This window comes from Lotus japonicus, chromosome 1, assembly GCF_012489685.1.
Source record: "Lotus japonicus ecotype B-129 chromosome 1, LjGifu_v1.2".
Lineage (NCBI taxonomy): Eukaryota > Viridiplantae > Streptophyta > Magnoliopsida > Fabales > Fabaceae > Lotus > Lotus japonicus.
Window position 1 is genome coordinate 2,188,914 of NC_080041.1, and position 27,496 is coordinate 2,216,409.

At 36.2% G+C, this 27,496-nt stretch overlaps 6 protein-coding genes across 7 annotated transcripts; 3 read left to right on the top strand and 3 right to left on the bottom strand.

The window, feature by feature from the left end:
- LOC130732782 (uncharacterized) lies at positions 1 to 444 on the bottom strand. Its single transcript, XM_057584771.1, has 2 exons — positions 283 to 444; positions 1 to 201 (listed from the first exon to the last, which is right to left on the bottom strand). The coding sequence occupies exons 1-2, from the start codon at positions 442 to 444 to the stop codon at positions 1 to 3; spliced, it is 363 nt and encodes a 120-aa protein (XP_057440754.1).
- Positions 445 to 1,262: 818 nt separating this feature from the next.
- On the top strand, positions 1,263 to 5,426 carry LOC130733007 (pentatricopeptide repeat-containing protein At3g06920). 2 transcript variants are annotated; one of them, XR_009017275.1, is made up of 3 exons: positions 1,263 to 1,400; positions 1,521 to 4,590; positions 5,020 to 5,426. XR_009017275.1 is itself a non-coding variant. In XM_057585042.1 (3 exons), exons 1-2 carry the CDS (start codon positions 1,367 to 1,369, stop codon positions 4,220 to 4,222), a joined length of 2,736 nt encoding a protein of 911 aa, XP_057441025.1. In that variant the 5' UTR covers positions 1,263 to 1,366; the 3' UTR covers positions 4,223 to 4,228; positions 5,020 to 5,426. The 2 variants fall into 2 exon arrangements, 1 of the variants encoding a protein (XP_057441025.1); XM_057585042.1 differs by having other exon boundaries at positions 1,521 to 4,228.
- Positions 5,427 to 7,348: 1,922 nt separating this feature from the next.
- On the bottom strand, positions 7,349 to 9,857 carry LOC130733008 (uncharacterized). The gene is made up of 3 exons (XM_057585043.1): positions 9,717 to 9,857; positions 8,499 to 8,673; positions 7,349 to 7,966 (listed from the first exon to the last, which is right to left on the bottom strand). The coding sequence occupies exons 1-3, from the start codon at positions 9,785 to 9,787 to the stop codon at positions 7,829 to 7,831; spliced, it is 384 nt and encodes a 127-aa protein (XP_057441026.1). The 5' UTR covers positions 9,788 to 9,857; the 3' UTR covers positions 7,349 to 7,828.
- A 2,224-nt stretch (positions 9,858 to 12,081) lies between these two features.
- On the top strand, positions 12,082 to 14,856 carry LOC130731505 (uncharacterized). The gene is made up of 2 exons (XM_057583814.1): positions 12,082 to 13,193; positions 14,216 to 14,856. The coding sequence occupies exons 1-2, from the start codon at positions 12,227 to 12,229 to the stop codon at positions 14,497 to 14,499; spliced, it is 1,251 nt and encodes a 416-aa protein (XP_057439797.1). The 5' UTR covers positions 12,082 to 12,226; the 3' UTR covers positions 14,500 to 14,856.
- A 1,413-nt stretch (positions 14,857 to 16,269) lies between these two features.
- LOC130733009 (uncharacterized) lies at positions 16,270 to 19,219 on the top strand. The gene is made up of 2 exons (XM_057585044.1): positions 16,270 to 17,474; positions 18,595 to 19,219. Exons 1-2 carry the CDS (start codon positions 16,406 to 16,408, stop codon positions 18,903 to 18,905), a joined length of 1,380 nt encoding a protein of 459 aa, XP_057441027.1. The 5' UTR covers positions 16,270 to 16,405; the 3' UTR covers positions 18,906 to 19,219.
- A 3,367-nt stretch (positions 19,220 to 22,586) lies between these two features.
- LOC130731506 (desmethyl-deoxy-podophyllotoxin synthase-like) lies at positions 22,587 to 27,016 on the bottom strand. The gene is made up of 2 exons (XM_057583815.1): positions 26,108 to 27,016; positions 22,587 to 23,509 (listed from the first exon to the last, which is right to left on the bottom strand). Exons 1-2 carry the CDS (start codon positions 27,014 to 27,016, stop codon positions 22,865 to 22,867), a joined length of 1,554 nt encoding a protein of 517 aa, XP_057439798.1. The 3' UTR covers positions 22,587 to 22,864.
- Positions 27,017 to 27,496: the final 480 nt, after the last annotated feature.

The following is a 27,496-nucleotide window of genomic DNA, read 5'->3' on the forward strand; positions in this document are numbered from 1 at the left end:
TCATGCTTTGATAACCATGATACCAATAACAATGATCAATAGGACAATCACAATAACACACAACCCTAAACACCTAATTAAGAACATCTCCTTCTTCTTCAAGACTTCAATCTGACTCAGCAATCCAGAAATCATCAAGTTCTGGCGTGTATTTACAAGAGGATCATGCCATTTGAAGAACCCACACCTCCTTACCCTACCCTGCAATTTTGCCCATAACAAATATTAGTTTTTTGATGTAAGAAAATTACATTTTAATTGAAGGATTGTTTCAGAAAGTACCTGGTATTGTCCACACCCATAGAACCTTCGACCCAAATTTTCCTCTGTCCATGAAGTCCTTAACGGAGACAAAACCCCACAGTCACAGTAGAGAGTTCTACGAACAGTGGCATCACTGTAAGTGCTTGTCGAAGATTGGCTCCCATCGTTAACTCTTGTCATGCTTCTTCGTTCTCCTTTGATCTCTTATGGATTTTCGAATGGCCTTCATGTTCCTCTTCTCACTTCTGGCCTTCGTGTTCCTCTTCTCTCTTATGGCCTTCGTCTTCTTCTTCTCTCTTATGGGCTTCGTTCGTCTTCCTCTTGTCTCTCCTTGCCGTCACTGGTTCCTGCTCTCTTCTGAATCTAGGGCAAATGTTAAGAGGAAGAAGAAGATGGTAACATAATTTGAGTAGGGTAAAAGAATCACGTGTTTGTCACGTGAATTTAGTGGCATCCTGGTGGACATGGGACAGAGACACGTCAATTAATGAAAGTCATGTCAGCATCTGTCGTTAGCTTTCAGACGGTAAACTAACGGAATGAGCGAATCTGCACATTTTGTAACACAAGGGAGTGAATATGCTCCTTTTAAACATGAGGGAGGAACTTCGCACAACGGTGAAACATGAGGGAGCAAAAGTGCAATTAAGCCAAGAAATATTTTGCAATGAATATGAAAATCTGTCAACTTGGTGGTCGACATCCGGTCTAACTCGAATAATAATATTTTCACAAACCAATTCCACCTCCACTTCACCAAATTATGAAGAAAAGAGAGATAAATGAGTGATATAACAGGTGATGTGACATAAAATGCAGAGAGAGAAAGGAAGAAAGCGGAGTGGAAATGATATGTAAGAGAAAGAGAGGTGTGACTATATCACAACTCAAAATAAAAATCTATGAGTTCTAAATGTAGAATTGATCTCTTTGGGGATTAATTCATTAAAATTGATTAGTGTAAAATTAAATAACACTTTAAAAAATTGGAACCATAATCAAATCAAAAGGGCCTCCTCCACCTTCTTCTACTCTGCTGGTCTACTCTGTCTCTGCCTCTGTGTATCTGCATATCCTCTCATTTTTATCTGTTAATCCTGTCATGTCTAACATGAAGATTCTCTCAAGGGTCCAAGGTTTCTCTTTTTTGTCTTTCATTCTTAAAAAATTTCATTTTGTCTCTGTTGATTCTGTTTCTTCTTATTCTCGTTTCAGGGTTACCATCTGAAATCTGATTAATTTTCTTCTTGTTGCAGTTCTGAAGTTTCGGTTTGTTCTCCAATCTGGGAAAATTGACCCTTTATCCAAGAGGTTCTTATGCTCATCATCATCTTCGTCTTCATCTTCAAATGGGTCTCATTTTTCTCCTTCTTCTGAGAAAAAAGTTAACCCATTTATCGATACCCACCATGACAATGCAACAAAATCTGAGAGTGCGAGGAAGACTGTGCTTGATATATGCCGGGTTTTGGAAACTGGTCCTTGGGGACCTTCCATCGAGGATGCTCTCAACTTGTTTGATGAAATGCCTCAACCGGAATTCGTTGTTGGAGTGATGAGGAGGTTGAAGGATGTGAATGTGGCATTGCAGTATTTTAGATGGGTGGAGGGTAAAGCTGAACAAGTGCATTGCCCAGAAGTTTACAATGCTCTTCTCATGGTTATGGCTAGGACTAGAAACTTGGATTACTTGGAACAGATTCTTGAAGAAATGAGTCTGGCTGGATTTGGACCCTCTAGTACTACTTGTATTGAGCTGGTTACGAGTTTTGTCAAGTCGCGGAAGCTAAGAGAAGCTTTTGGAGTCATTGAAACGATGAGGAAGTTCAAGTTTCGCCCTGCTTTTTCAGCTTACACCACACTGATTGGTGCCCTCTCTGCATCTAATGAAGCTGATCTCATGCTCAATCTCTTTCATCAAATGCAGGAAATGGGTTATGAAGTGAGCATACATTTGTTTACCACGCTTGTTCGCTCAATTGCCAGGCTGGGCCGCATGGATGCTGCTCTTTCCTTGCTGGATGAGATGAAGAGTAACTCATTTAGTGCAGATCTTGTCCTTTACAATGTATGCATAGACTGTTTTGGTAAAGTTGGTAAGGTGGATATGGCTTGGAAATTCTTTCATGAGATGAAAGCACAAGGGTTGGTGCCTGATGATGTGACATATACTAGCATGATAGGAGTTCTTTGCAAGGCTGAGAGGGTAGATGAAGCTGTTGAGCTGTTTGAAGAACTGGATCTCAACAGGAGTGTCCCTTGTGTTTATGCTTATAATACCATGATTATGGGTTATGGTTCAGTTGGGAAATTTGATGAAGCATACAACTTACTTGAGAGACAAAAGAGAAAGGGATGTATACCTAGTGTGATAGCATATAACTGCATTCTGACTTGCCTAAGAAGGAAGGGCAATGTAGAGGAAGCGTTGAGGATATTTGAAGAAATGAAAAAAGATGCAGCACCCAATCTTACAACCTACAATATTTTAATTGACATGCTTTGTAATGCAGGAAATCTCGAAGCTGCTTTGAAAGTTCAAAACACCATGAAAGAGGCTGGCTTATTCCCTAATATTGTGACTGTAAATATAATGATTGATCGGCTATGTAAAGCTCAAAGACTTGATGAAGCTTGCTCCATATTTTTGGAATTGGATCATGAAGTTTGTACCCCTGATGCAGTAACATTTTGCTCACTTATTAATGGCTTGGGAAGACATGGCAGGGTAAATGATGCCTATAAGCTTTATGAAAAGATGTTAGATTCCGATCAGCCTCCGAATGTAGTAGTATACACTTCACTTATTAGGACTTTTTTCAAGTGTGGTAGGAAGGAGGATGGTCACAAAATTTTCAGGGAGATGGTGGATAGGGGTTGTTCTCCTGATCTTATGCTCCTTAATACTTACATGGATTGTGTTTTCAAAGGTGGTGAAATTGAGAAAGGGAGGGCTTTATTTGAAGAAATAAAAGCTCGGGGGTTAGTTCCTGATGCTTGGAGCTACTCAATTTTAATTCATGGACTTGTGAAAGCAGGATGTTCAAAAGAAACATATAAGTTATTTTATGAGATGAAGGAACAAGGATTGCATTTGGACACGCGTGCATACAACGCTGTAATTGATGGATTCTGCAAGTCTGGTAAGGTCAACAAAGCCTACCAACTGTTGGAGGAAATGAAAACAAAGGGTCTTCAACCTACTGTTGTAACTTATGGTTCTGTCATTGATGGACTCGCTAAAATCGACAGGCTCGATGAAGCATACATGTTATTTGAAGAAGCAAAATCAATTGGTGTTGATTTGAATTTAGTTATCTACAGCAGTCTCATTGATGGGTTTGGGAAGGTGGGAAGAATTGACGAAGCATATTTGATAATGGAGGAGTTGATGCAGAAAGGTCTGACTCCAAACACATACACATGGAGTTGCTTACTTGACGCGTTGGTGAAAGCAGAGGAAATCGATGAAGCTCTTGTCTGCTTTCAAAACATGAAAAACTTGAAATGTTCTCCGAATGATGTTACTTATGCCATTATGATAAATGGCCTTTGCAAGATTAGAAAGTTTAACAAGGCCTTTGTGTTCTGGCAAGAGATGCAGAAACAAGGGTTAAAACCCAACCCTATCACATACACCACCATGATTTCAGGATTGGCAAAGGCTGGAAATGTTAGAGAGGCAAGAGATCTATTTGAGAGATTTAAGGCCAGTGGGGGCGTGCCCGATTCTGCTTGTTATAACGCAATGATGGAAGGATTAAGCAATGCCAATAAAGCAATGGATGCTTATGCGCTTTTTGAAGAAACACGACGGAGAGGTTGTCGTATACACAGCAAAACATGTGTTGTTCTTTTAGATGCATTGCATAAGGCTGAGTGCCTTGAGCAAGCAGCCATTGTTGGTGCTGTCTTAAGAGAAATGGCAAGGTCTCAACATGCTACAAGATTATCTTGAGGACAGGTTGTACATAATGTATTGATGTTGGAATAAACCCCAGGCTTCTGGCTTATCTTTCCTCATAATCAATTCTGAAACCTAGAAGTTACTCATGCAAACTTCTCTCCTAAATTGGTTTTGGCGTTAGATAGAAAATTTTTCAAACATGCACTGAGTGGTGGTCTTCTTTGTAAATCCTTGCCTTCCCCTTGTCTGATCAAGCAACTTGTAAGACAAAGTGAGAGATTTCCAATGTCTCCAGATGTTTGATAAGGTTCATGAATCATGACTAGCCACAAAGGTCATTTATATGAAGGATTTAATTTATGACAGTGACAAGAGTTTTACATAGACATCCAATCATATCTTGCCATGTTTCTATTTTGGTATGTTCTTATTTTAATTCATTCATGATGTAGCAAAATAGTAAGTCGTAATTGAATGTCTCTGTAAAATGTCAGGTTCCAGAATATTTGGCAGCTTCATGCAAATTAGTCTTGAAAGTGTTATGCTACTCTTTTTTTAACCCTTAAAAGTTCTGTGGGTTTCAGACGGATTGTTTCATGCCTAACGGTTTTCCTGGAAAAAGTACTTATAACTGCATTCATATATCGGTTTTTCATGTTTGCCATTTCTTTATTTTTGTTTTATGTACTTTATTTTTGGTAGAATTGTAATATGGTGTAATGTATTGATTACTGGATCTGCAAGCACTATATTGTATGGCAAAAACTTAAGATATTTTATAAGAATGCATGGCCTGGATACTTGGTTCATAACTTCATATGCATAAGCCACCTTTGTAACTTTTGTAGGTGCAAAAGTGTGCTGAAGATAGAAGTGTGTTGATCACAACATATGTTGGCCAGCATAGCCATCCTCTGCCTCCAACTGCACAAGCAATGGCATCAACCACATCTGCAGCAGCCTCGATACTTCTCTTAGGATCAATGCCAAGTGCAGATCATGGCCTCATTAATCCAACCATATTAGAAACTGCTTCACTCTCAGCCTCAGCACCAATTCCAACTAGCATTCTTGATCTCACTCAAACTTATGCATAAAGACTTGGTGATTTGTTGGTGTCACTATTTTGTTTGGAAATACGTGTCGTTCTTATACTTAGGTGTGTCGATATTGATTTTAATTTATTCAGTGTCATACACCTGAAGGATCTTATATTGATTGAATTTCTAAATATTTTATATTTTATTTGAGCGTAGCTACATTCTCAAACGATCTTCTTCCATCACACTCTCATTCATTGGCTAAAATTCATATGGATCACACTAATTTTGAAGTGAGATCCACATTAATTTTACCTAATGGATTAGAGAGTGTTGAATTGAAAAGAGAGTGTACGTAGCATTATTTATTTTATAATTTTTTGTTGATGAATATTAAATGTGATAAAATAATTAGTTAAATTATAGATTTTTAGAAATGTTTTATCTAATAACTTCAGTTTCTAATAGTGTATTAACATAAAGCATAAAGATATTAAGTCGAATTAGATATTAAATTAGCATAAAATTAATAATTTTTTTATAAAATAACAATTATATGAAAAAAATCTATAAATAATCATTTATGTATGTTGGTATTGCAACTTATCATATTTAATCGTGACAAAATTCTTAGGAGGGAAACATGAAAAACCCAACCCCTCCTGTTATTTGCTAATGCTTCTTAGTGTAACAAAAAAGAGAAAAAAAAAATTGCATTGGTTTCTAATAGTACATTCGTTCCTTATTTACTTTCTATTTTAAAGAAAAAAATTGTTCGTACATATCTGGGCATTTAACATTTCAAGAAAGCATTAAATGATTTTTTTTTTAAATAATACATTTGTGATAAATAAGGAAAAATAAAATACATTCTATATGATAAAATTGGAAAACAAATAAAACTTTTCTAAAAATTAACAACAATAGTTAGGCTCCTTAATATGTGCATTTCTTCTACCTGGACAATTAAATAAGAACATAGGTAGTAGTAAAGAGGAGCTAGTGGACTCAGGTAATTAATGATTGCGGAGTTGATGTGGGTGGTTACTAATGAGTTACTCCCTCCGTTCCTAAATATTGCACAAGTATTAAGAAATAGCAATTGATGTTCTTGTTTTATTAAAATTACAATCTAACTTCCTATTATACCCTTTATCTCTCTTATTAATTCTAACTTTTCAATTTTCCTACCACCAATAAATGAAGGGTACAATTAGTAAAGTATAATTAATGCTCTCTTGAACTTTGTAAAGTGGCTGATAATTATGAACAAAAATCACCTCTAGTGTCAGTTATATAGGAACGGAGAGAGTAGTATTAATGTGAGTTACTTTTTTTAAAATTAATGTGAGTTACTTGACAAAAGAAAAGTTGGAGAAAAATAGAAGAGTATAAATAAGAATATTTTTGCCAAATAATAAATCAATAATCGTGACCTTACTCTTAGTTAGTATTAATGTGAATTGCTCTTTGTGACCTTACTAGGTAGTTACCCGTGCGATGCACGGTCACTAATTTTATAAAATTAAAACATTTGTTATTTTATAATCTAAAATATTTAATAAAATATAATTAGTGTTTTATCAATCAAATATACTAAAGATTAATAATGCAATTGATAAGTATTGTAACTTTGTTTAACGAAAAAAGAGAATATAATCAAATTAAAAAAAATAATTATCTAAAGAACAAAGTGTAATATGTCAAAAAATTTATCTCCCTAAGTTTAGATATAGTTATTTAAACTATTATAATTCTTGTTTTTTTTGTTTTTATTAGATTCAAGTGTCAATGAGTAATTATACCATATTTAATTTAATTTACATCTCACTCAAGTACTAAGTGATTAATATTGAAAAGAGTCTTATAGATATGCACGTTTACTGCAAACCAATTTTATACCAATAACCAATTTTATAATAATAAATTTCACATTAAATTTTAATCAAAACCAAATTACATTTTTTTTTTTAAATGAACCAAAATACATTTGTAATGTGTTAAAATTCAATTTGGTAATCGAGTAAAAACTTTAAATTGTAGAAAAAGAATACCAAATAACAAAACATTATAATTAACAACCAAATTTATACGTTAAAAAAAATATAAAAAATTTGTACACATTATTAGATAGATATCATTCCAAACAAATAGATTTGAACAATTAATTGTATATTTGCATTAACATGGCATATAAGGCATATGACACACCCATGTGACCTTGATAAACAGAGATGCACACTTTTAATGGACCTTGCAGCAATGGCAGGTCCCCCTGGCGTGTCTTTAATTTAAGGGAGAAAGATTTTATGATAAATACATAAACACATAACCTATCATTTCTCTGCATGTCATTTCTCAAAGAACCATTAACCATATACTTTGTTATTGTTTCCACAGAGCCTCGTGGGCTATCTAGCATAACACCATAGAAAGCTACCACATTTGGATGGTGCAAGTCTGTCAGCTTGATTTCCCCATTCCAAAAGTCATCTCTCACCTTGATGCATAAACAAAAAACAACTGAAGATAGATTCCTAATTACCAAAGAAAGTAGGGGATTATAGAAATAAAAACAAATCAATAATAATGAGATACAGACCAAGTGGTCCTGCTCTTAAGGCTTTACAGCAAAACACCTATCATTAATTTGCTCAATTTCTACATCAGTACCTTTCCATTTTCCGTGATATGCAGTCCCAAAGATCTGAGAACCTAATTCTATCAGTTCTTCAAGGCCAGTATTCTTCATAACCTAACCACATTCCCACAGCAAGGTTTTAGCTTAGTTGAGCCAACAATATTTTCATAGAAGAGAAAACATACATGATAAACATGAACCAGCCCAAGTAGGAATAAATAAAAAGTTTCCTCACAATTCAGATCATTGCCTTTTGAAGGACCAAACATTGAAGTATGTGTTTTCTTTGTTTGTCTGCATCAAATTAACAAAAATGTTTGGTGATGAAATTAAGAAACTCATTATTTCAAAACGATAAGAAAAGAAAGAAACAATATGGACGGTAACAAATATGAAATTTTGTAAGCTTTAAAGAAAGGTGTTACAAAATATTTTTGCTAGCTGGAAAATCAAAGCGTTAAATGAGCTTCAAGAACTGCTCTTACCAACAAAATCACAATCAAATAATATTCTAAAAATAAGGAGTATAGAACAAATGTGAAGATCCATATTATATCATATACCAATTCAAAAACAACTCCAACGGAAAAAGAAAGCAGTAATTGTTAAAACTGAAATAAGCATAACCTTTCCATTTGCCACTAACCTTCAAAACTCTTTCATTCATTTTATTCATGAAGCCTCTTTGCTTCATATGGGGTCCTTCCAAAGCAAGAGCATTCCAATTGTTTCTCCATAATAGTACTGCAAAGCCAACGGTTGGCACTTCTCTGAGTAGGATTATAGTATAGCTCTTAGTTTTCTTCATTATCTTCTTGTATCTAGAGGTCCAAAGAGAAATTAAATCAATCATTCATGATGGATATATGTATTAATAGAAGTTACGTGATAACAAAAACCAACAATATAGAAAGCTACAAGTCAAATGTTACCTTACAAAGCAATTTGAGGGGTTGATGAAAACGTGGATCCAAGTGCCTATGTTACCTAACTCAGTTATTATTCATTATCAGTTGTAACATAACACTTCCATTGATTTTCTAGTGTCAAGTGCCTATGATTGACAAAAAAGATTGATGTTATCATTCTGGTGACAACAGACCCATCCACGAAAACACTTACAACTGTGCACTATTTGAACAAATCAGAATCACAGGTAAGACCAAGTGACAAACAAGTATTACCCAGTCAAGTCTTTTTAAGAATAAAAATATTCACAAGCTAACAGAACTATTCAATGAATATGAATCCAATCTTTTGTCTAAAATGCAAGATAAGGATAATAACATATTTGCAACTTGGCCTATTCCATAATATATAACTTTAACTAAATATAATATTTGCTGACTCTTTCATTATCTCACTTAAAAAGACCTCAAGTCCTACCAAGTAACAACTAATTAATACATACTATGAATCTTTCTGGTGCGTGAGACCCTGCCAAACCTGATTATGAAAATAAAGGAAAAGGTGACAAGATCATTTTGACAAGTTTCAAAACAGCCCCTTTATGGCAAGCCCAATATCAAGTGACAACGATTTTCAAAAGCATGCCATATGCACCTTTCACAAGTCACAAACAATTTTCATTCATGTCATTGGTTCAAACAATACCAGCTGCATCAATTTTACTAAAGAATCCAAAACCATCATTGTTTTTTGAAAAGATAATCATATTAGATATAATAGAAGAGTCTTGGGAACATAGCTCTCCCAAGTAAGCTAAAAACAAAGAGACAATACAGAAAATCAAATAATGAGTCAAAGCATACACCAAGAAACTCATAGAGACACAAAAAAGACAGCAAAAGAAATCTAACAGAAAAGCCAAAATCTGAAACCAACAATCAACAAAACACCATACATGTGATCCAATACCAAGGCACACTTCTTCAAGTGTTGAGCCACGCAACAGCACCTCAAAGACCTCCACATATACTACTTCCACAGTCCTCAAAGTGCAGAAACAAACTCTGCATAATTAGACCCGAGCACAACAGCGATCTTGAACCTCAGGCTACAGCAAAAAGAGACAATGGTAGCAGCAGCGATAACATATGGGGTGCAAGACTTGGTTCCACACTTGCAGTTTCCTATTTGCAAAGTGAGAAACTTCAAAACACACACAATATCACAGAAAATACCTATAGGAAATTTCTTTGGAATAGTTGAGTCCACTGACTTATACACAACCCCACTAGATTCCTCAATTGCAGTTTCCTATTTACAAAGTGAGAAACTTGAGAAATTATCACATGTTCAACACTAAGGTATATGCAGCCTAAGAGGAAAATGTTTCATATACATAGATAAAAGAGTCATAAAAATAAGATTAGAATAGAAAAAGGAATGAACTTTACCTAGGGTAGAAGTGGATAGAGTTTGCTGCACTGAAATTCTGATACAACAACACAACAAAGAAGATGCAAAAACTCTATCACCTCTTACTATAATTTAAAAAAGAAATAAAGACAAATTTAAGGGTATTAGTATCACCACTTACAAAAGTGGTAGCATCTTCAACAAACTATGGCCTGGCTGCAGAATGCATTCAAAAATCAATCCAAATAAACAAAATTTATCAGAAAGTGAATAATAAAAATAGAACCTCTTTGAAGTTCTTAATTTTTGAATGCATTGGATACCTTGCTGAAGACCCATCACCTTCGTAAGCAGGTTCTTTTCTAGCCCCTGTTTTTGGTCTCGCTTCATCGCCGTGAATCTCCCTCACCACTGTGGACTCCGCCACAACAACCTTCTTACTTTGACTCCAGCGTCATACAAAAGCTCTTCATTTTCCTGTGTGGTATGAGTGTGTGCCACAAAAATCTGAATTGGAGTGCCTTATATAGGGATCAATTGACCATAAAAGTGATGTAAAGTATACTCCTAACTTGAATTGGTGCAGAGAAGTAATTGAAAAGTGTTCACTTACAGTGTCTGTGTTCAAGAAAGTAGAATAAAGGCAAAAAAAAAAAAATCAGATAAAGGAGGAAAAGTTTTTAACGTGCTTGAATTACTCAGAAAAGAAAAGTAAAATCCATGTTGAAAGGTTTTGGTTAGGCATAGAAAAAAAGATTACCAGTTATAAAAGGTATTCTTTGCCTGCTTTTAAATAAATTGAAAAAAATTATTAATGAAATACCAGAAGTGCCCCTCATCTGATTCAATTATTTCAATTACCTTACCAAATTCAACCAACCCCATTTCTCAAGAAAAACGTTCGATCCAAAATTAAAAAAATTGCAGATTGGGAGAGATGGCTGACCTTAGGATTGTGAATTTGCAAGTTGGAATCTGGAAACGGAAGCCAATTGGCCTTCACCACCACCAAATCAGCCATTAATTCCCTTTTCCGAAACACCAGATTTACAGCAATGGAACAAAGATCTGGGCACGAATTTCGTTCTCACATTGCGGCTGTTGAAGGGGATGCACGGCAGAGATGGAAGAATAGAGACAGTTATGGGTTGTCTGCGATGGTGGTGCTCGCGGCGGTTTCCGGTGCTGAGATTCTGGTGGAGGAGGGGGGAGAAGGTAGAGGATGTTCAGATTCAAAGAGAGGAAAGTGGGTAGAGCATATAGAGGGTATTATTGTAACCTAACTTTTTAATTTACTTTATATCTTACCTCTTGTAGCAGAAAATTTCTGACAAAAATAAAATAAGATAAATGACAAAAAGTATGTATCCTAACCACACACGGTGAAAAGAAACAAAAAGGCACCAAAATAGGACCAAAAAGTACCCCAAATCATGACCTTATGGTGCACCAACACACATGCTATAAAACTCTCTTAGTGAACTGTAGAAATTAGCTTCTTCCTTTGTAGTGTTTATAGATGATAACACTCTAATGTTAAAGTAAGAGATAAGATTTAAGATGAATAATTTGACTAAGGTTGGAATGAGAGTGTGTACCTTAAGTTGCATGGATGGAGATACTCTCTTAGCTCCATGCTAATCAAAATCTATAATCACTTCTAAAAACAACTTAATAGTAGTATAGCTTATGGGGTCACAATAATGTGTGGTGAAAACTAATGACAGCACATTTTAAACCCAATCAAGGTTGTTCACCTCCCAATTTCATTTGCACTAAAGATAAAAGTAAAAGTAAGAGTCATCTATCAACTAATTTCTAAAATTATAAGAGAGACAAGTGTGAGATATATAATAATTAATGTAAGAACAAAAAAATAGTATAAATCAAATTGAAGAAAGGACTTGGTTTCAATTCATTTGCAGCATCAAAGAAACTTTGCATGCAAGTTAGACAGAAAAACCCCCATTTCTCCATTTCTCTCTTCATCTTCCAAAAACCCCCATACCCATTTCCCCTTTGCTCCAAAGTTCGAAACTTTCCGACATTCTCATGGACCGTGTACCCAAAACCGAACCCGGGTCATCCCCATTCATACCCGGGTCATCCCCACCCGTTTTCGCTTCTACCAGCCCCAGAAACCTCAGAGACATGAGCGTTTCGGAGCTGGTTGCGGTGTTGCGCCCTGCGTTTCGGGCGGAGGATTATGATAAGGTCGAGGAGGTTCTGGAGAGCAAGTACGAGAAGCTCCAAGGGCAGGTTGAGATGGAGAGGCTGGAAAGGATGCATCTTGAGGAACAGTTGAGGCAGAGAAATGAAGAGTTTGATAAAGGGAAGAATGAAAAGGAAAATTATGAAATGTTGTTGAAGATTATGAAGGAAGCTGGTGGATTGGCTAGTGGTGGTAGTGATTCTCATTGTATTGATGAGATGAAGAAGAAGATTGGTGAGTTAGAGGCTGAGAATTTTGAATTGAAAGAGATGAAGAAAAAGTTGGTGGATGATGTTGTAGAGTTAAGGAAAAAGAATGTTGAGTTGGTTTGTGAGAATTATGAGATGAATGAGATGAAGGAGAAATGGGTTGATGATAGTAGTGCTTTGGCTGAGCTTAGGATTAGGGTCAGAGTTTTGGAGGATGAGAAGTTTAATGTTCATGATGCCTTTGTTGCAGTTAGGAGGAAAAATAGTGAACTTGAGGAAGGGTGGAGGAAGAACTTGGTGAAATTGGAGGAGCTGAGGGCTGAGAACTGCAAATTGGAAGAAGAGAAGCGCCGGATGAAGAGGGAATTCGGGGAGCTGAATCGACGGCTTGCGGGTATGGAGGATGATATGAAGTTACTGATGAGTGTAGAAACCGGTGGTGGAAACATTGAGGGAGATTCTCCAGCTGGTTACAGGGCTAATGAGGAGGTCATTGGTGTTTATGAGTTTGGGGGTACTGTGAAAAGAAATGAAGATCCTTACTACTCTCTTGGTGGTGTCACTTCTCAGTCCTCGAACAAAGGTTGCAAGGATGCAGGTATGGAAATTCTATATGCATCTCTTATTGCTATAAAGATATGCATGTTTTGAATAATTTTTTATAAATAGTGAATTGGATAGAAGTGATAAAATGAATGCACTCTGGTCAGATTTCTAGGCCTGATATATGCTTAATTAAGGCAAGGTGTATGTAATGACTATGGTTGAGAGCAATGTTTAAGTAATTTCACTGGACTAGTGAGGCAGGCTGCTATATCTTTGGTCCAACTTGTTTGTTCAATTGGTCATTTGAAGCAGATTACATTAATAACACAATTTAAGAAGATGAACTTATCCCATTGGGACAATTGAAGCTTCCTCCTTCATTTCAACTTCATCCTGTATTCTACATTATCCATCTCATGCAAGTCATTGTCCTTCTTGTAGCTGAATCTGATTTTCCTATGGGAATGAAAGTAGTACTGCCTGGAACATTGAAACCTCAATCAATCATCCCTTCTAATTTGAAGGTGACTAAGGAAAATGTTTGGTTGGTCTCCTTCATTAGTGAATATTTTGGCACTTCCTAACTATGACAGGTTTACAGAACTCTCCTGCCCATAAAGGGATAAATGCTAGAGATATAATATTAAGACCATGCATGTGTCTTCACCTAATAGCATAAGTTTTTGGAATGATTAGTTCATAACATTGTACTGGAACCTCTATAACCAAGTGGTATAGAGTTTGATCCCCGCTGCCCATTTTCTTATGAAAAGCTGAATTTCAGAACAAGATAAGTGAGTTTGATCCCTGCTGCGCATCTAGTTTTTCCTGGATGCACAAGATTACAGGGATACCCTGCTGCTGTATATATTATCTGAAATTCCGAATTTCATGAAAGCAAATATCATTTATTACTTGAAGATCTATAGAGAATGGTTTTTTCATGCAATGCTGATACAACTAGCAACATTTGGATTTCATAATCTACAATGCTCTATTTTCCAAGCTTTTGATTGAAGTATTGTGTTGGCAATTGTAATGTTTTGTTAGTTGAACATATCTCTTTTGTTCCAGGTGGGGGAATAGAGAAATTGGAGAATGATGATAAGATAATAAACCTAGATGACAGTGACGATCACGCCGATGCAAAGAAGGCCCTTTCTGGAATTAGAATCAAGAGTGACCCTCCAAGTTCATTTGTGGAAGTCCAACAAAAAAGCACTCTTACAAAAGAAATTGAATTACTCAAAAGAAAACTTCCTTTTACTGTTTACTCTTCCTGCACTGGTTCATCGTCTGATGAAGAATTAGATGTTGATAATCTTCCATTAAGTTTTGTACGTAACAAGAGGAGTTAAACTTATGGAGACAGTCTTAGATTAAACTTTTTGCCTAGGTAAATGGGCTATATTAAATATCCCTACATGCCCTTTTGTTAGTTTATATAGAAACAGCTAACTTGGACTTTTTCCTAAATTCTGGTTCACCTGCTAAATCAAGGACTGGTTGTTCTCTAGCCAATCTTACACAGGGAAGTGTAGGCTAGTTCTTAGTTTTGGAAATGTAAAGATGCTGGATTGTGAGCTGTTAATGTGGGAATCACTGTACATTTTGAATGTAAGTGGACTTTACTTAACTGATAGATTCAGTGTTATCTACTTTGCTTATAAATGACATGAATGCATGAACAATTATGTTACATTTTGGAACTTGTATACTTCATAACTAATATAGAATTTCAGAGTTTCATTGAATTGGATTGATTGGTGTTTGAGACTGGTTTATTAAAGGTTGGAATCAGGAAATATTTGATTACTGTTTTGTAAAAAAAACTAATGTAGTTATATATTGATGCTAATTGCTAAGTCAAGGAATACTTCAAATGATGGGCTACATGAAAAAGAAAATCAAAGAAAAAATCTCTTTTTTTTTTTTTTTTTCCTTTCTCAAATATGAAATCAAAATAGCACAGCAAAAGTATGTTAGTTGCTTTCCATTTACCATTTTGTATACGACAAATATAAGTCAGCAACACCAAATTCGTGTCTTGTCCTTTTTTCTTTCTGAATTGTAAGCGTTAACATGTTAAGTTTCCAGCCAATTTTAACCTTTTTTTACCAATATTTTTTTATCAAATAAACAATTCTGAATATTAAACACCTAACATAACCACACCTTACACATACTCAATTTTCTTATTTGTCAGTTCAAAAATAAAAAAATTCTTATTTGTGTCTCTCTCATTCTAACAGATCTATTATTTCTCCCACTTCTATATCTTATTTTCTCATTTTTATTTAGATGTAGGGTGTCTTTCAATAATTTACTCAAAAATTTGTTTGTGAGCAAATTTTTTAGAAAAAAGAGAAGAGAATACCATAAATTTTTAATCTTAAAGTAATATTTCATTTTACAATTTTTTAAAACAAAACGTTTGTTACAAGTTATCAAAAATCATTCCCAGGTAAGTGGATACTGGATACCCATGAATATTAGGATAGGAATGTTATCAGTCGGAGAATGTTTAAAAAATGTGTTAGGTTAACAAATTTAATTCTTGGGAATGTTTTTTAATATTCTTGGGAATAATTATAACATACGTTTGGTTAGAATGCATATTCCGAGAAATAGGTAATGAAATTACTAAGTTACCCTTATTATAAATTATGTAAATATATTTAATGAAATTATTAAAAATAAAATAAAGTGATTATTATGTTTACATTGCCACCATTTGTCCCACCCATGTAGTATTACATTAATAATTTATTTATTATGATGAATATCATATAATTATCTTATTTTTTAGGTGTAAGACATGTACCCTCATTTGAATGCAATCATGTTCGAGCTGAAACATCAACATCATGGTAGGACTAACTCTTCCCGCGGTTATTTTTTTTCAATCTATAAAATTCGAACCCAAGACATTGCCTAAGAGAAATCAAACATGTACCACTTGAACCAACCACCCGTCCCCGTTGATTATAATTATCTTAATTTAAAAATAAAAAAGTAGTAAATAGAATGTGGAGAGACAAAACAAAATAGCAAAGGTGGTTTCTCAGCATGAAACTCGCGTCCCAAGTTTGACTACTTGTCGTTTCCTTTGCTAATACGGCGTCGTTTCACACATGCAGTGTCCATCTTCTTCATCTCACTTCACTCCCCTGTGTCAGTAAAAACCAACCCCTTTCTCCATTTCTCTCTGAACCTTCCGAAACACCCGAACCCAGATCAAAGTTCCAACCTTTACTGGTTTTCATGGATCAGGTACCGAAATCCGAACCTGGGTCATCTTCCCCACCCGCGTTCGCTTCAACCAGCTCTAGAAACCTCAAGGACATGACCATTTCCGAGCTGGTTACAGTGTTGCGTGCTGCGTACCAGACGGAGGATTTTGATGTCGTTGAGGAGGTTCTGGAGAGCAGATACGCGAAGCTCAGAGCGGATGTGGGGCCATTGCGAGAGGAGATGGAGTTGGAGAGGTCGGGAAGGATGCATGCTGAGGAAGAGCTGAGAAAGAAAGATGAAGAATGTGAAAAGTTGAAGAAGATTAAGGAAAGTTATCAGATTTTGATGAAGAGTGCGAAGGATGAGAGAATTCGTGTTGAAGCCATTAAGAAGAAGAATGCTGAGTTGGAGTGTGAATTGAAAGAGATGAAGAAAAAAATGGAGGATGATATTCAGAAGCTGATGAAAAAGAATCTTGTGTTATTTTGTGAGAATAATGAGATGAAGGAGATGGAGAAACAATGGGTGGATGATAGGGATAGTATTGCAGAGATGAGGAAAATGAATGCTGAGTTAGAGCGTGAGAATTATGAGCTGAAGAAAAAATGGATGGATGATAGTAAGGCTTTGGCTGAGATTAAGATCAAGGTCTGTGTTTTGGAGGATGAGAAGGTTAATGTTTCCAAAGATTTGGTTGCGCTTAGGAGGATATACGGTGAGTTGGAGGAAGCGAAGAAGAAGGATTTGGCAACCTTGGGGGAGCTCAAGGCTGAGAACCGCAAATTGGCGGATGAGAAGCGCGGGGCTGAGGAGCTGGCTGAGTCTCTGGAGAGGCAATTTGTGGAGCTGAATGGACGAGTTGCGAGGTTGGAGGATGATACAAGGATTCTGATGGCTGCGGATAATGGTGGTGGAAACATTGAGGGGGATTCTCCAGCTGGTCTCAGGGCTAGTTTTGGAGTCAATGATGAGGAGGATATTGGTGACTATGAGTTTGGGAATGACACTGGGGGTACTATGAGAAGAAATGAAGATACTCACCAGGCTTTTGGTGGTGTCACTGCTCCGCTCTCAAGCAAAGGCTCCAAGGGTGCACCAGGTATGAAAATTCTATATGCATCTCTTATAACTATAAGGATATGCATGTTTTGAATGTTTCTTTGTAAATAATTAAATTGCGAATTAGATAGAAGTGATCAGATGAGTGCACTCTGGTCAGAGTTCTAGGCCTGATATATGCTTAATCAAGGCAAGGTGTAGGTAGTGACTATGGTTGAGACCAATGTTTAACTATAATTAAGGCAATGTTTAAGTTTTTGGAATAGTTAGTTCTTAATATAGTGCTGGAACCTTTATAACCAATTGATTTATAGTTTGATCCCCGCTGCCTTTCTGATGAAAAGTTATCAGAACAAGATAAGTGAGTTGTGTATTGTCCACAATTTAAACTCAAAGAGCTTTTATTTGAAGGGGCGCGATAGATATAGTTTAAAACCATTTGTGTTTTCACTTAATAGGTTGAGTTGTGGAAATAGTTAGTTTGTGATTCTTATCATCATCCAGTTTTTATTTTATTTTAAATGAAAATATCATATTAAGTTCACCACAAGTTTAAACTGCAAACTTAAAAATTCAGGGAATAGCCTAAGTTATCTACTCTCAAATGCATTATGCCTGGTAAGGCTGTCTAAAATTGATCACATTGTAGGTCAAAGTGTCATACAGGACGTTGTTCTTATTTTAATTTGCTCAAAGTGTCAAACAGTATTCTATTCAGATTTGAGGGCCCTAACTTCAACCTGTAACTCTATATGTGTTATTTTGATTCCTTTCTTCTATATTTTGTTCTCTCAGAAAACTGCTAATTACCTCTGTTGTAATCTCTTTCTTTTCCCTTGATGTAATTTCGTTTCCATTTAGAACAACAGAAAAAGCAAACTAACAAAAGCAGAAAAGAAACTGATTTTGTTTTTCCTTCATAAACAAGATTACAATATACCCTGCTGTATGTATTATCTGAAATTTCAAATTTAATGAAAGCAAATATCACTAATTACTTGAAGATCTAGAGGCTGGTTTTTCCATGTAATGCTGAGGCAACAAGCAACATTTTATTTGGATTTCAGAATCTACAATTCTCAATTTTCCAAGCTTTTGCTTGAAGTATTATGTTGGCAATTATAATCTTTTGTTAGCTGAACATCTATCTTTTGTACCAGCTGGAAGAATAGTGAAATTGGAGAATGGTGCTGAGATGATAAACCTAGTTGATAGTGATGATGATGATGATGATGGATGCACGTCAAAACGATTGCATGGAAAGAAGCCCCTTTCTGGAATTACAATTAAGAATGAGCCTCAAAGTTTGCCCGGGGAAGTCCACCAGAAGAAAAGCACTCTTGCATCTGGATTGCTCAAAAGAAAAATGTTCTTTTCTGATTCCTCTTCCAGCCCTAGTTCTTCTGAAGACAAATTTGATGTTGATAGTCTTCCAATTAGTTCTGTACTTAAGAAGAGAAGTAAAACTTAGGCAGACAGTCTTAGGTTAAACTCTTCGCCTAGGTACTATCTTGAATATCCCTATCAGACATGCCCTTCTGTTAATTTATTTAGAAACAATTAACTTGGTCCTGTTTTCTAAATTCTGGTTCACTGGCGAAATCAAGAGCAGGTGGTTCTCTTGCCAACCTTAAACATGAAAGTTTAGGCTAGTTCTTAGTTTTGAAAATGCAATCATGTTGGTTTGTGTGTTATTGATGTGGGAATCACTGTAGTTTGTATGTAAGTTGACTTTATTTATCTGATAGATTCAATGGTATCTACTTTGTCTACTTTGTAAGTTAATTATGCTTGCAGTGTAGTATCTATCATGACATGATTTGATGAACAATTATATTACATGTAGGAACTTTTATATACTTCCATTACTAAAATAGAATTTCAGAGTTTCTGTGAATCGGATATACGGGTGTTTGAGTCTGGTTTATTTATGGTTTGAATCTGGATATATTAAATTTCCAACTGACATTGTGTGGGGTTGCATCTACTTGTTACACTGACAATAAAGTATAAACTACAATATATCCAGTTCTTATATCAAGAAGTATGTCTTGGATTAAAATTATTTCTCATCAGTGTAGTATATGACTTGGCTTCATATTGTCTTACTCAGAATATACTACCACTTATTCCACTACAGTAATTACTTTTGAGTTACATTTTTGTGAATTTATCTTTTTAAATTGCCGCAGAAAGGTTAAAAACCTATGGTAAAAGGTATTTTTGTATATGACTTTAGGATTTCAATTTTCTATACATTATATATATAATAGCTTTCCAATATTATTCAACAGTTTAATTTATTAATTTTTTATATACATTTATCGAATTGAATCACATTAGAGAGAGAGAAGCATCAAGAGAGAGATGCATCAATTAACTCACACAAGACATCAGCCCTTAAACTCACATACTTGAAATTCATTTGAGTTATTAAATGTCTAGCTAATCAAGAATATAAGCATCATGAAATCTCAAGTGAAAACTCTCATAATTATGCATCTATTTCTCTATTCATATTTTTAAATAAGTGAGACTCTGTAAATAATTATGAAGAGAGACATATACACAATATTTTACTTGACATTGTCTTCTATAGAGGACCACAATCCCATTTTAGGTATCTACATCATATTTTATCCATTTTGTTGGGAATTGGCTCATTAGGAAAATCTGGGGCCCACAAATTTTATTTTGAGGCCAAATATTCAGTTTATTAGGATTTGATTTAATGGGGAGCACAATCCCGAAAATCAAGATTCAAGAGCTGAGCAGTTGATCTTCACGAGAGTTCGAGAATTCGCCAAGGTGGAGATTGGCTCATTATCTTATCAGTTATTTGAATTTGATTTAAGGGGATTGTGATATAGGTGTAGAGGGATTCTATCTTATCTTATGAGTTTAGATAAGTCTCTATCTTATCTTATGGGTTTAGATAAGATTATATCTTATCGGTTTAGATTATCTTATCTTGTAATACTAGAGTTAGTAGTGTCCTATAAATAGATAAAATCTCTAACCCTAAATGTGTGCGGAGTGTGCCACAATTGGGTGGTATGCAAGTGCGCCGCAATTTGACGGTGTGCGAGGGTACACAACAATTGGGCAGTTGAGAGAAAATGCTATTGCAGATGCGTGCAGCGAACAATTGGTATCAGAGCGCATGGTTCGCGGGACCGAGGCTGGTGTGCTGAAAGTATCCCTTGACGGTGTGGTCAGGTGGAGTGTTTCGTTTCTCACGGTGGAGCTAACGGCGGTGCGATGTTGGATATCTTCCGCTACGGATAAAGGCCATGAGGATTGCAGAAGTCACTGAGAGGAGAAACTGACGGATCTAACAAACACAGGACAGGGTGTTGAGCCAGGTGGAATTCGAATGTCAGAGTGCAGCGAACATGTTGACCAAGTCAGTCACCACCAATCCCGAAAATCATAGTCAAGAAACTGAAACAACAGATCATCACAAGGGAGTTTGGAATTTGCCAAGGTGGAGATTATTGGGAATTGGCTCATTAGGAAAATCTGGAGCCCACAAATTTTATTTTGAGGCCAAATATTCAGTTTATTAGGATTTGATTTAATGGGGAGTACAATCCCGGAAATCAAGATTCAAGAGCTGAGCAGTTGATCTTCACGAGAGTTCGAGAATTCGCCAAGGTGGAGATTGTTGAGATTGACTCATTATCTTATCAGTTATTTGAATTTGATTTAAGGGGATTGTGATATAGGTGTAGAGGGATTCTATCTTATCTTATGAGTTTAGATAAGTCTCTATCTTATCTTATGGGTTTAGATAAGATTATATCTTATCGGTTTAGATTATCTTATCTTGTAATACTAGAGTTAGTAGTGTCCTATAAATAGATAAAATCCCTAACCCTAAATGTGTGCTAGTGTGCACCAAGTGTGTGCGGAGTGTGCCACAATTGGGTGGTATGCAAGTGCGCCGCAATTTGGCGATGTGCGTGGGCACATAGCAATAGAAACTGCTATTGTAAACACAATTGATTATTGAGAATCAATAAAGGGAGATATAGCTACTCTATAGCCGAACTGCGTGAACAAAGTTTCTGTGAGATTTATTCGTGCTTTCTCGCTCTATTGTACTGTCTGAATCAAGTTGTCCCCTTTCCTCAACACATTTCAATTTCTTTTAGGCTTAAATGCATTTGTTGCCCCTGATGTATCGCCAATGTGCAAATGACAACCCGACTCTTTTTTTGTCGACGTTTGTACCCTCAATGTTTTGAGAAAGTATAGCGAATGCCCCTCCGTCAGATTGACGTTAAAAAACTAACGGAGGGGCTGACGTGGATTTTCTTTTTTATTTTTCTTTTATTTCCTCAGATGCCACGTCATTAAATGAAAATAAAAACCTTAAAAATTTGTTGGATAGGTTCGAACCCAGGACCTCATAGTGGCAAAACACACACATTACCAATTGAGCTACATGAACAATTGATATATTTGACAACAAAATTTTAGTTATTTCATATATCTTCTTCATCTTCTTCCTCATCATTCATCTTCTTCCCTTACCAATCCCTAACCCCAATGGCCCAACCCATGGTGGCCAATTTGAAGCTCATGGTAAGAAAATATCTTCAAATTCAACACAGGAACAAACCCATCTTCCTCCAACCACCTTCTTCTTCAACCTCCTCCTCACTCGATCCATTCCTCACAAACCTTATGACTCGATCCATTCCGCACAAACCATCCATTTCTTCCAGATCTGCGAACCCCTCACTTTGAACATACGTTCCTTAACGCCGACAGCCTACATAATAGACATCGGAACCCCACCCATAACCATCGACAAGCTCGAAACCCACGACGTAGTCGCAGAGCCTCGACATCTCGCTGGATGTCCCTTTCTTCTTCATCAATCCTACCAAGGTTTTGTTTCGGAAAGCTTCACACATGGTGTTTAGATTTCGTTTTTTACCTTCAAATTCTATTCGCAACTGCTGAAACCCCATTTTTTTATCCCATCAATTTTGGTGATTTTTCTGTCACTTTCTCTGTGCACGCAATGATTAAGATTTGCAACATGAAGAGGAAAGGAGGAGAGATGGTAGTGTGAAAGGGGTAGGAAAAGAATTTTGTGAAGAAATATATGATATAAATAAAATTGTGTTGATACATATTACAAATCTCTATGTAGCTCACATGGTTAGGGGTAGCTTTTGCCACTTTCAAGGCTTGGGTTCGAATCTCACTTACTAACGTCAGAGAGACGGAGGGGTACTCGTTACACTTTTCAATATCATTGAGGGTACAAACATAGACAAAAATATATGGGGGTACCTTTTGCACAGACATGATACATCAGGGGCAATAAATGCTTTTAAGCCTTTCTTTTACATATTATTCCAAGATACAAATTTATCATCTCAAGCTTTATTGAAAATTTCTCCCAGTCTTTAGTCAAATTGACTCAAGTGTTTGGTCTGATGAAACAAGCATTGGATTGTAAGAAGTGGGAATTAAGATCAGATCTGTTTTCCTTCTTGATGATGATCCCAAAGCTTCAGTCATTTCTAGTGTTTCCTCGGTTCCATTTGGAAGCTCCCAATTATAATAGTAAAGTAGTTGTGCAAGACAGACTTCAATGCTAGATACAGCAAACAAAATGCCAGGACATATTCTCCTTCCAGCACCAAAAGGTATGAATTCCATGTTGGAACCTTTGTAATCAATTGCACAATTCATGAACCTCTCTGGACAGAACTCCTCTGGTTCACTCCAATACTCAGGGTCTCTTCCAATGGCCCATGCATTCACTATCACTTTGGTTCCAACAGGTATTGTGTACCCTTTGATCTCACATGTTTCCCTGCATTCTCTTGGGAGAAGCAAAGGAAAAGGAGGGTGCAATCTCAGTGTTTCTTTGATGACTGCTTTGAGAAATTTTAGCTCATGAAGTGAAGTTTCATCAGTGTATCCTTTGCTGCCAAAAACTTTTCTCACTTCTTCTTGGGCTCTGATCATTGCTTTTGGGTTTTTCAGCATTTCTGAAAAGGCCCATTCTATAATTGTGGATGATGTATCACTTCCGGCAACAAACATGTCCTACAGCAGGAAATGAGTTCATATCAATTAGCTCTTTAGTTTTGTTGGTAATATCTTCTTGTGTCATGTTTATACACACATAGCCATAGACTTCATAAGGTATAGAAGAACGAAAATGATTATTTTATTTAATGAAAAAAATGGTACAACGGAGAGAAAACACCTCCAGACTACCGGGCAAGGCACCAATGGCATGCTGGGAGGCCAACAAATGCTCATTCCTGGCTAAGAGCGTTAGGGAATCTCTTTGAGGAGGGTTGCCCACCAACTAAGTGTTAGAGTCTCACATTGGCTAGAGATGTGACCAAGCAATTGCTTATATATGGTTGTGCCAACCTTAACTCTTGAGTTAATTTTTGGGTTGAGTTAGGCCTCCTTAATGGTATCAGAGTCAATGGTTGTTTGACCATGGGCCTGGACCCCTATCCTAGATCCATTTGTTGTGGAGACCTCCCATATTTGGGCCACCCGTTTCATTCCACGCTCCAGATGTTCTACACTGGGCGTGAGGGGGTGTGTTAGAGTCCCACATTGGCTAGAGATGTGGCCAAGCAATGTGGGACTCTAACACTAAGATTTTACTCATCCTAGAGGGATTCAAACCCTCGAAATCTGAAATCAATTGTGTCAACTCATGTTGGCAACTAGAACAATTGTTGAACATATAGGTCGACATCATTTTGACACACATAAATGACAATTTTTAATCGCTGCATATTTTTGTGGAGTTTAAAACCCCCCACTAATGCATGTGTAGGTAGGAATGTAGGATGTTTGTCAAAATCTGTATGCCTATGCATAATAGGTATGAGGAAACATCTAACAAAAATATAAGGAAAATTATAGGCGGACACTCTAATTAAATGTGTACATTCAAAGTATTATGAGTGAAAAGGAAGAGAAGAAGAGAAAGTGATAGGGATTGTATGTGATCGGGAAAGAAAAATAGAGATGGAAATTATGTGCAAAACGGATTTTGAAAACAATATGAAAAAGTTAGGATTCATACTCTCTAAATCTATGTTCACTTTTATTTTTGACGGAGAAATCTATGTTCACTCAAACCAATAATAAAATGTTCTTATTATAACTAGGCTTAAATAAGTTTTTGGTCCCTAACCTTTATCAAATGCTTGGTTTTCGTCCCTCGTCAGAGTAAAGGTGGGTTTTAGTCCCTAACCTTTGTCAAAAGGTTTGGTTTTGGTCCCTCCGGAGCTCTGGGTCGGTGGCCCATGTGGCATGGCCCACGTGGAATTTTTTTTCCTTTTCATTTAAAATATTAAAAAAACATATATTCAGCTCTCATTTAAATTAAATTAAAAAACCAAATAGGCTCTGGATCAGATCCGTATTCATCTTCAACCTCCAACCTCCAACCCTCCAGTCCCATGCCCACCGCACTCCTCCTCCTGACACGCATCTTCTTATTCCTCTTCTCCATCCCAACGCGACAAACCCACATCTCCCTTCCACTCCGTGTGAACACAGACAAATTTTGCCTCAGTTATCTACCAAATATGCTCCCCCACCACAATTTCCCTCAAAGGAAATACCTTTCCATGGGGTTTTCGTTTTTGAGTTGCCTTCATCGTCCTTGAGGTGGATTCTCTGATATCCACCTGTTTCATCTTGTTTCTTCATCTGGCAGTGCCTTGATCTTTGTATTACAATGTCTGTTAGTGTTCCTCTTCCATTGAAAAGGAAAAAAAATGAGCTTTGGGCTTGTGTATGCTTTTTATTGGTTGTAATTACTAGTGTTGTTCTTCTTAGGCTCCAGCAGTTAGTGTTTTACTAGTGTTGCAATGTCTGTTAGTGTTTTTGCTATTTTTAATTCGATTTCATTTTGATTAATGATTTTCCCCTTCTTGATTTCTCGTGTAAATATGATTCGTTTGTGTTATTTTTTTTTCCACCCCTCTGCTTAATGATTTTCATCCTTTTGAAATTTCTGGATGTAATATGGCTCGTTTTTTGGTTTTGAATTTTGATTCTCTTCTCACATTTTTTCTTCACATTTTTTTTTATCACTATGTGTTGTTGTACCTGCAAGGAAAGTGAATTAGGATATGAGTTTTGTGTTTCTTATGAATCTTGTTATTGCAGTTGTGGGAGGGAAGGAGAAGAGAAGAAAATGGTGGAGGGGAAGAAGAAGGTAGGGTTGCATTCTGGGTTTAAGCTTTTGGCTATGGGGTTTTGAGTGTGATTGGTGAGGAGAAGAAGAAGAGAAGGAGGTTGAGCCTTTTTTATTTGATTATGTTTTTTTTAATATTTTAAATGAAAAGAAAAAAAAAATTCATGTCAGCTCATTAAACTGACGTGGCCATGCCACATGGGTCATCGGAGCTCTGGCGTTGACCCAAAGCTCCGGAGGGACCAAAACCAAACCTTTTGACAAAGGTTAGGGACTAAAACCCACCTTTGCTCCGGCGAGGGACGAAAACCAAGCATTTGGTAAAGGTAGGGACCAAAAACTTATTTAAGCCTTATAACTATAATGAACCATCAACTTTATACAGCTTCCTCTTCGATGTTTCCTAATATGCATGAAAAGCAAAAGATGAAGGTAGAAATTAGAAAATAATACACACATATACTCACCAAAATTACAGCTTTGATGTTATTCATTGTTAAGGGATGCTCAAGGCCTTCATCATGATCTTTAATATTTAGAAGAACTGAGAGAAGACCCTCTACTTCTACTTCACCTGTCTCTGTCTCTGTTGACTCCTTGATGATGTTTTCAATAATCATATCAAAATTCTGGTGCAACTCCTCTAGTTTAGGCTTCATTCCACTGATCACATGAAGCCATTTTTGAGAAGGAAATAAATCAAAAACAACAAAACCTTCAGCCATTCTCACAAGTTTCTTGATCAAGGAGATGAACTCTCCTTGGTCCTTGCATTTCTTACCAAAAGCTGCCCTTGCAGTGATGTCACTTGTCATGCAAGCAACTTTCTCACTGAGATTAACACAAGATCCAGTGTTGTTAGAAATATATCTAATCAAATTGGACACCTCTTGTTCCCTTATTGAATGGAATGATCTCACACGTTTAGTGCTAAGAAGCTCTAAAGAGCAAATTTTTCTTAGTTGTTTCCAATAAGTCCCATATTTGGCAGTGGCAATGTCAGAGGAACCATAACACATTATATCTGCACCAACTTGATGAGGCCTTTGAGAGAAAATGGCATCATGGGTTTTCAACACTTGTCTGGCCATTTCAGGAGAAGAAACCACTATGGTTGATGCTTCACCAAGTTGAAGGTGCATTAGAGGGCCATAGATTTTGGCTAACTCTCTAAACCTGTGATGGGGGAGATAGCCAATTAGGTGGTGTATGCTTCCAATAACAGGAAGCTTCCATGGCCCAGGAGGAAGGTTATTTTGTGTTTTGCAAGTGAGTTTGGATCTTTTTCGTCCCACTTTCAGGATCTTTGTGAGGAAAAAGATGAAACTTAGAGAAAATAGAAGGAAGGGTAAGAATGAGACGTGAAGATGGTCCATGAGGGAAATGTATGAGTGAGTATTATGCCATTGCAGGCTATATAAATAGAAAAATGGTGAGTGTATGTGAATATACCCGCTTATAAAAGTTTAAATGAGAAATGTGATTAACGATGTGATATAAAAGAAAAAGAAAATTAGGGAGAAAAAATGAGGAGAAAATGGAATATTGAGAAAATGATGAGGACTTAACTATAATTAAGGATATATAGTATATATCGTCTCTACTAGCTATTTTTTTTTCTTTAGCTACTAAAGGAAATAAACCAAAACTCTATTATATATACTCTAGCTATATACATGTTTTAAAAAATAAAATATATATACATATATATATATCAAGGATATTATTGCATTTTCACATCTCATGACACCTATTGAGCAATCCCTACGTGTGAGGATCTCCAACACATTAGTTAGCTTCTTAGCTCAAGTTTTTACTTTTTTTTTTATCTTCAGCTACTAAAGGAAATAAACCAA

What these genes read in the sequence shown, in the direction of transcription:
- LOC130732782 (XM_057584771.1), bottom strand. Translation starts at nt 444, where the DNA reads ATGACAAGAGTTAACGATGGGAGCCAATCTTCGACAAGCACTTACAGT. An exon ending in ATGGGTGTGGACAATACCAG is followed by an intron (nt 202 to 282) that starts GTACTTTCTGAA and finishes GCAAAATTGCAG; the next exon opens with GGTAGGGTAAGGAGGTGTGG.
- LOC130733007 (XM_057585042.1), top strand. Translation starts at nt 1,367, where the DNA reads ATGTCTAACATGAAGATTCTCTCAAGGGTCCAAG. An exon ending in GATTCTCTCAAGGGTCCAAG is followed by an intron (nt 1,401 to 1,520) that starts GTTTCTCTTTTT and finishes TTCTTGTTGCAG; the next exon opens with TTCTGAAGTTTCGGTTTGTT.
- LOC130733008 (XM_057585043.1), bottom strand. Translation starts at nt 9,787, where the DNA reads ATGTGGAGGTCTTTGAGGTGCTGTTGCGTGGCTCAACACTTGAAGAAG. An exon ending in GCCTTGGTATTGGATCACAT is followed by an intron (nt 8,674 to 9,716) that starts GTATGGTGTTTT and finishes TTGGACCTCTAG; the next exon opens with ATACAAGAAGATAATGAAGA. An exon ending in TGAATGAAAGAGTTTTGAAG is followed by an intron (nt 7,967 to 8,498) that starts GTTAGTGGCAAA and finishes GAATGTGGTTAG; the next exon opens with GTTATGAAGAATACTGGCCT.
- LOC130731505 (XM_057583814.1), top strand. Translation starts at nt 12,227, where the DNA reads ATGGACCGTGTACCCAAAACCGAACCCGGGTCATCCCCATTCATACCC. An exon ending in CAAAGGTTGCAAGGATGCAG is followed by an intron (nt 13,194 to 14,215) that starts GTATGGAAATTC and finishes CTTTTGTTCCAG; the next exon opens with GTGGGGGAATAGAGAAATTG.
- LOC130733009 (XM_057585044.1), top strand. Translation starts at nt 16,406, where the DNA reads ATGGATCAGGTACCGAAATCCGAACCTGGGTCATCTTCCCCACCCGCG. An exon ending in AGGCTCCAAGGGTGCACCAG is followed by an intron (nt 17,475 to 18,594) that starts GTATGAAAATTC and finishes CTTTTGTACCAG; the next exon opens with CTGGAAGAATAGTGAAATTG.
- LOC130731506 (XM_057583815.1), bottom strand. Translation starts at nt 27,016, where the DNA reads ATGGACCATCTTCACGTCTCATTCTTACCCTTCCTTCTATTTTCTCTA. An exon ending in ACATCAAAGCTGTAATTTTG is followed by an intron (nt 23,510 to 26,107) that starts GTGAGTATATGT and finishes TTCCTGCTGTAG; the next exon opens with GACATGTTTGTTGCCGGAAG.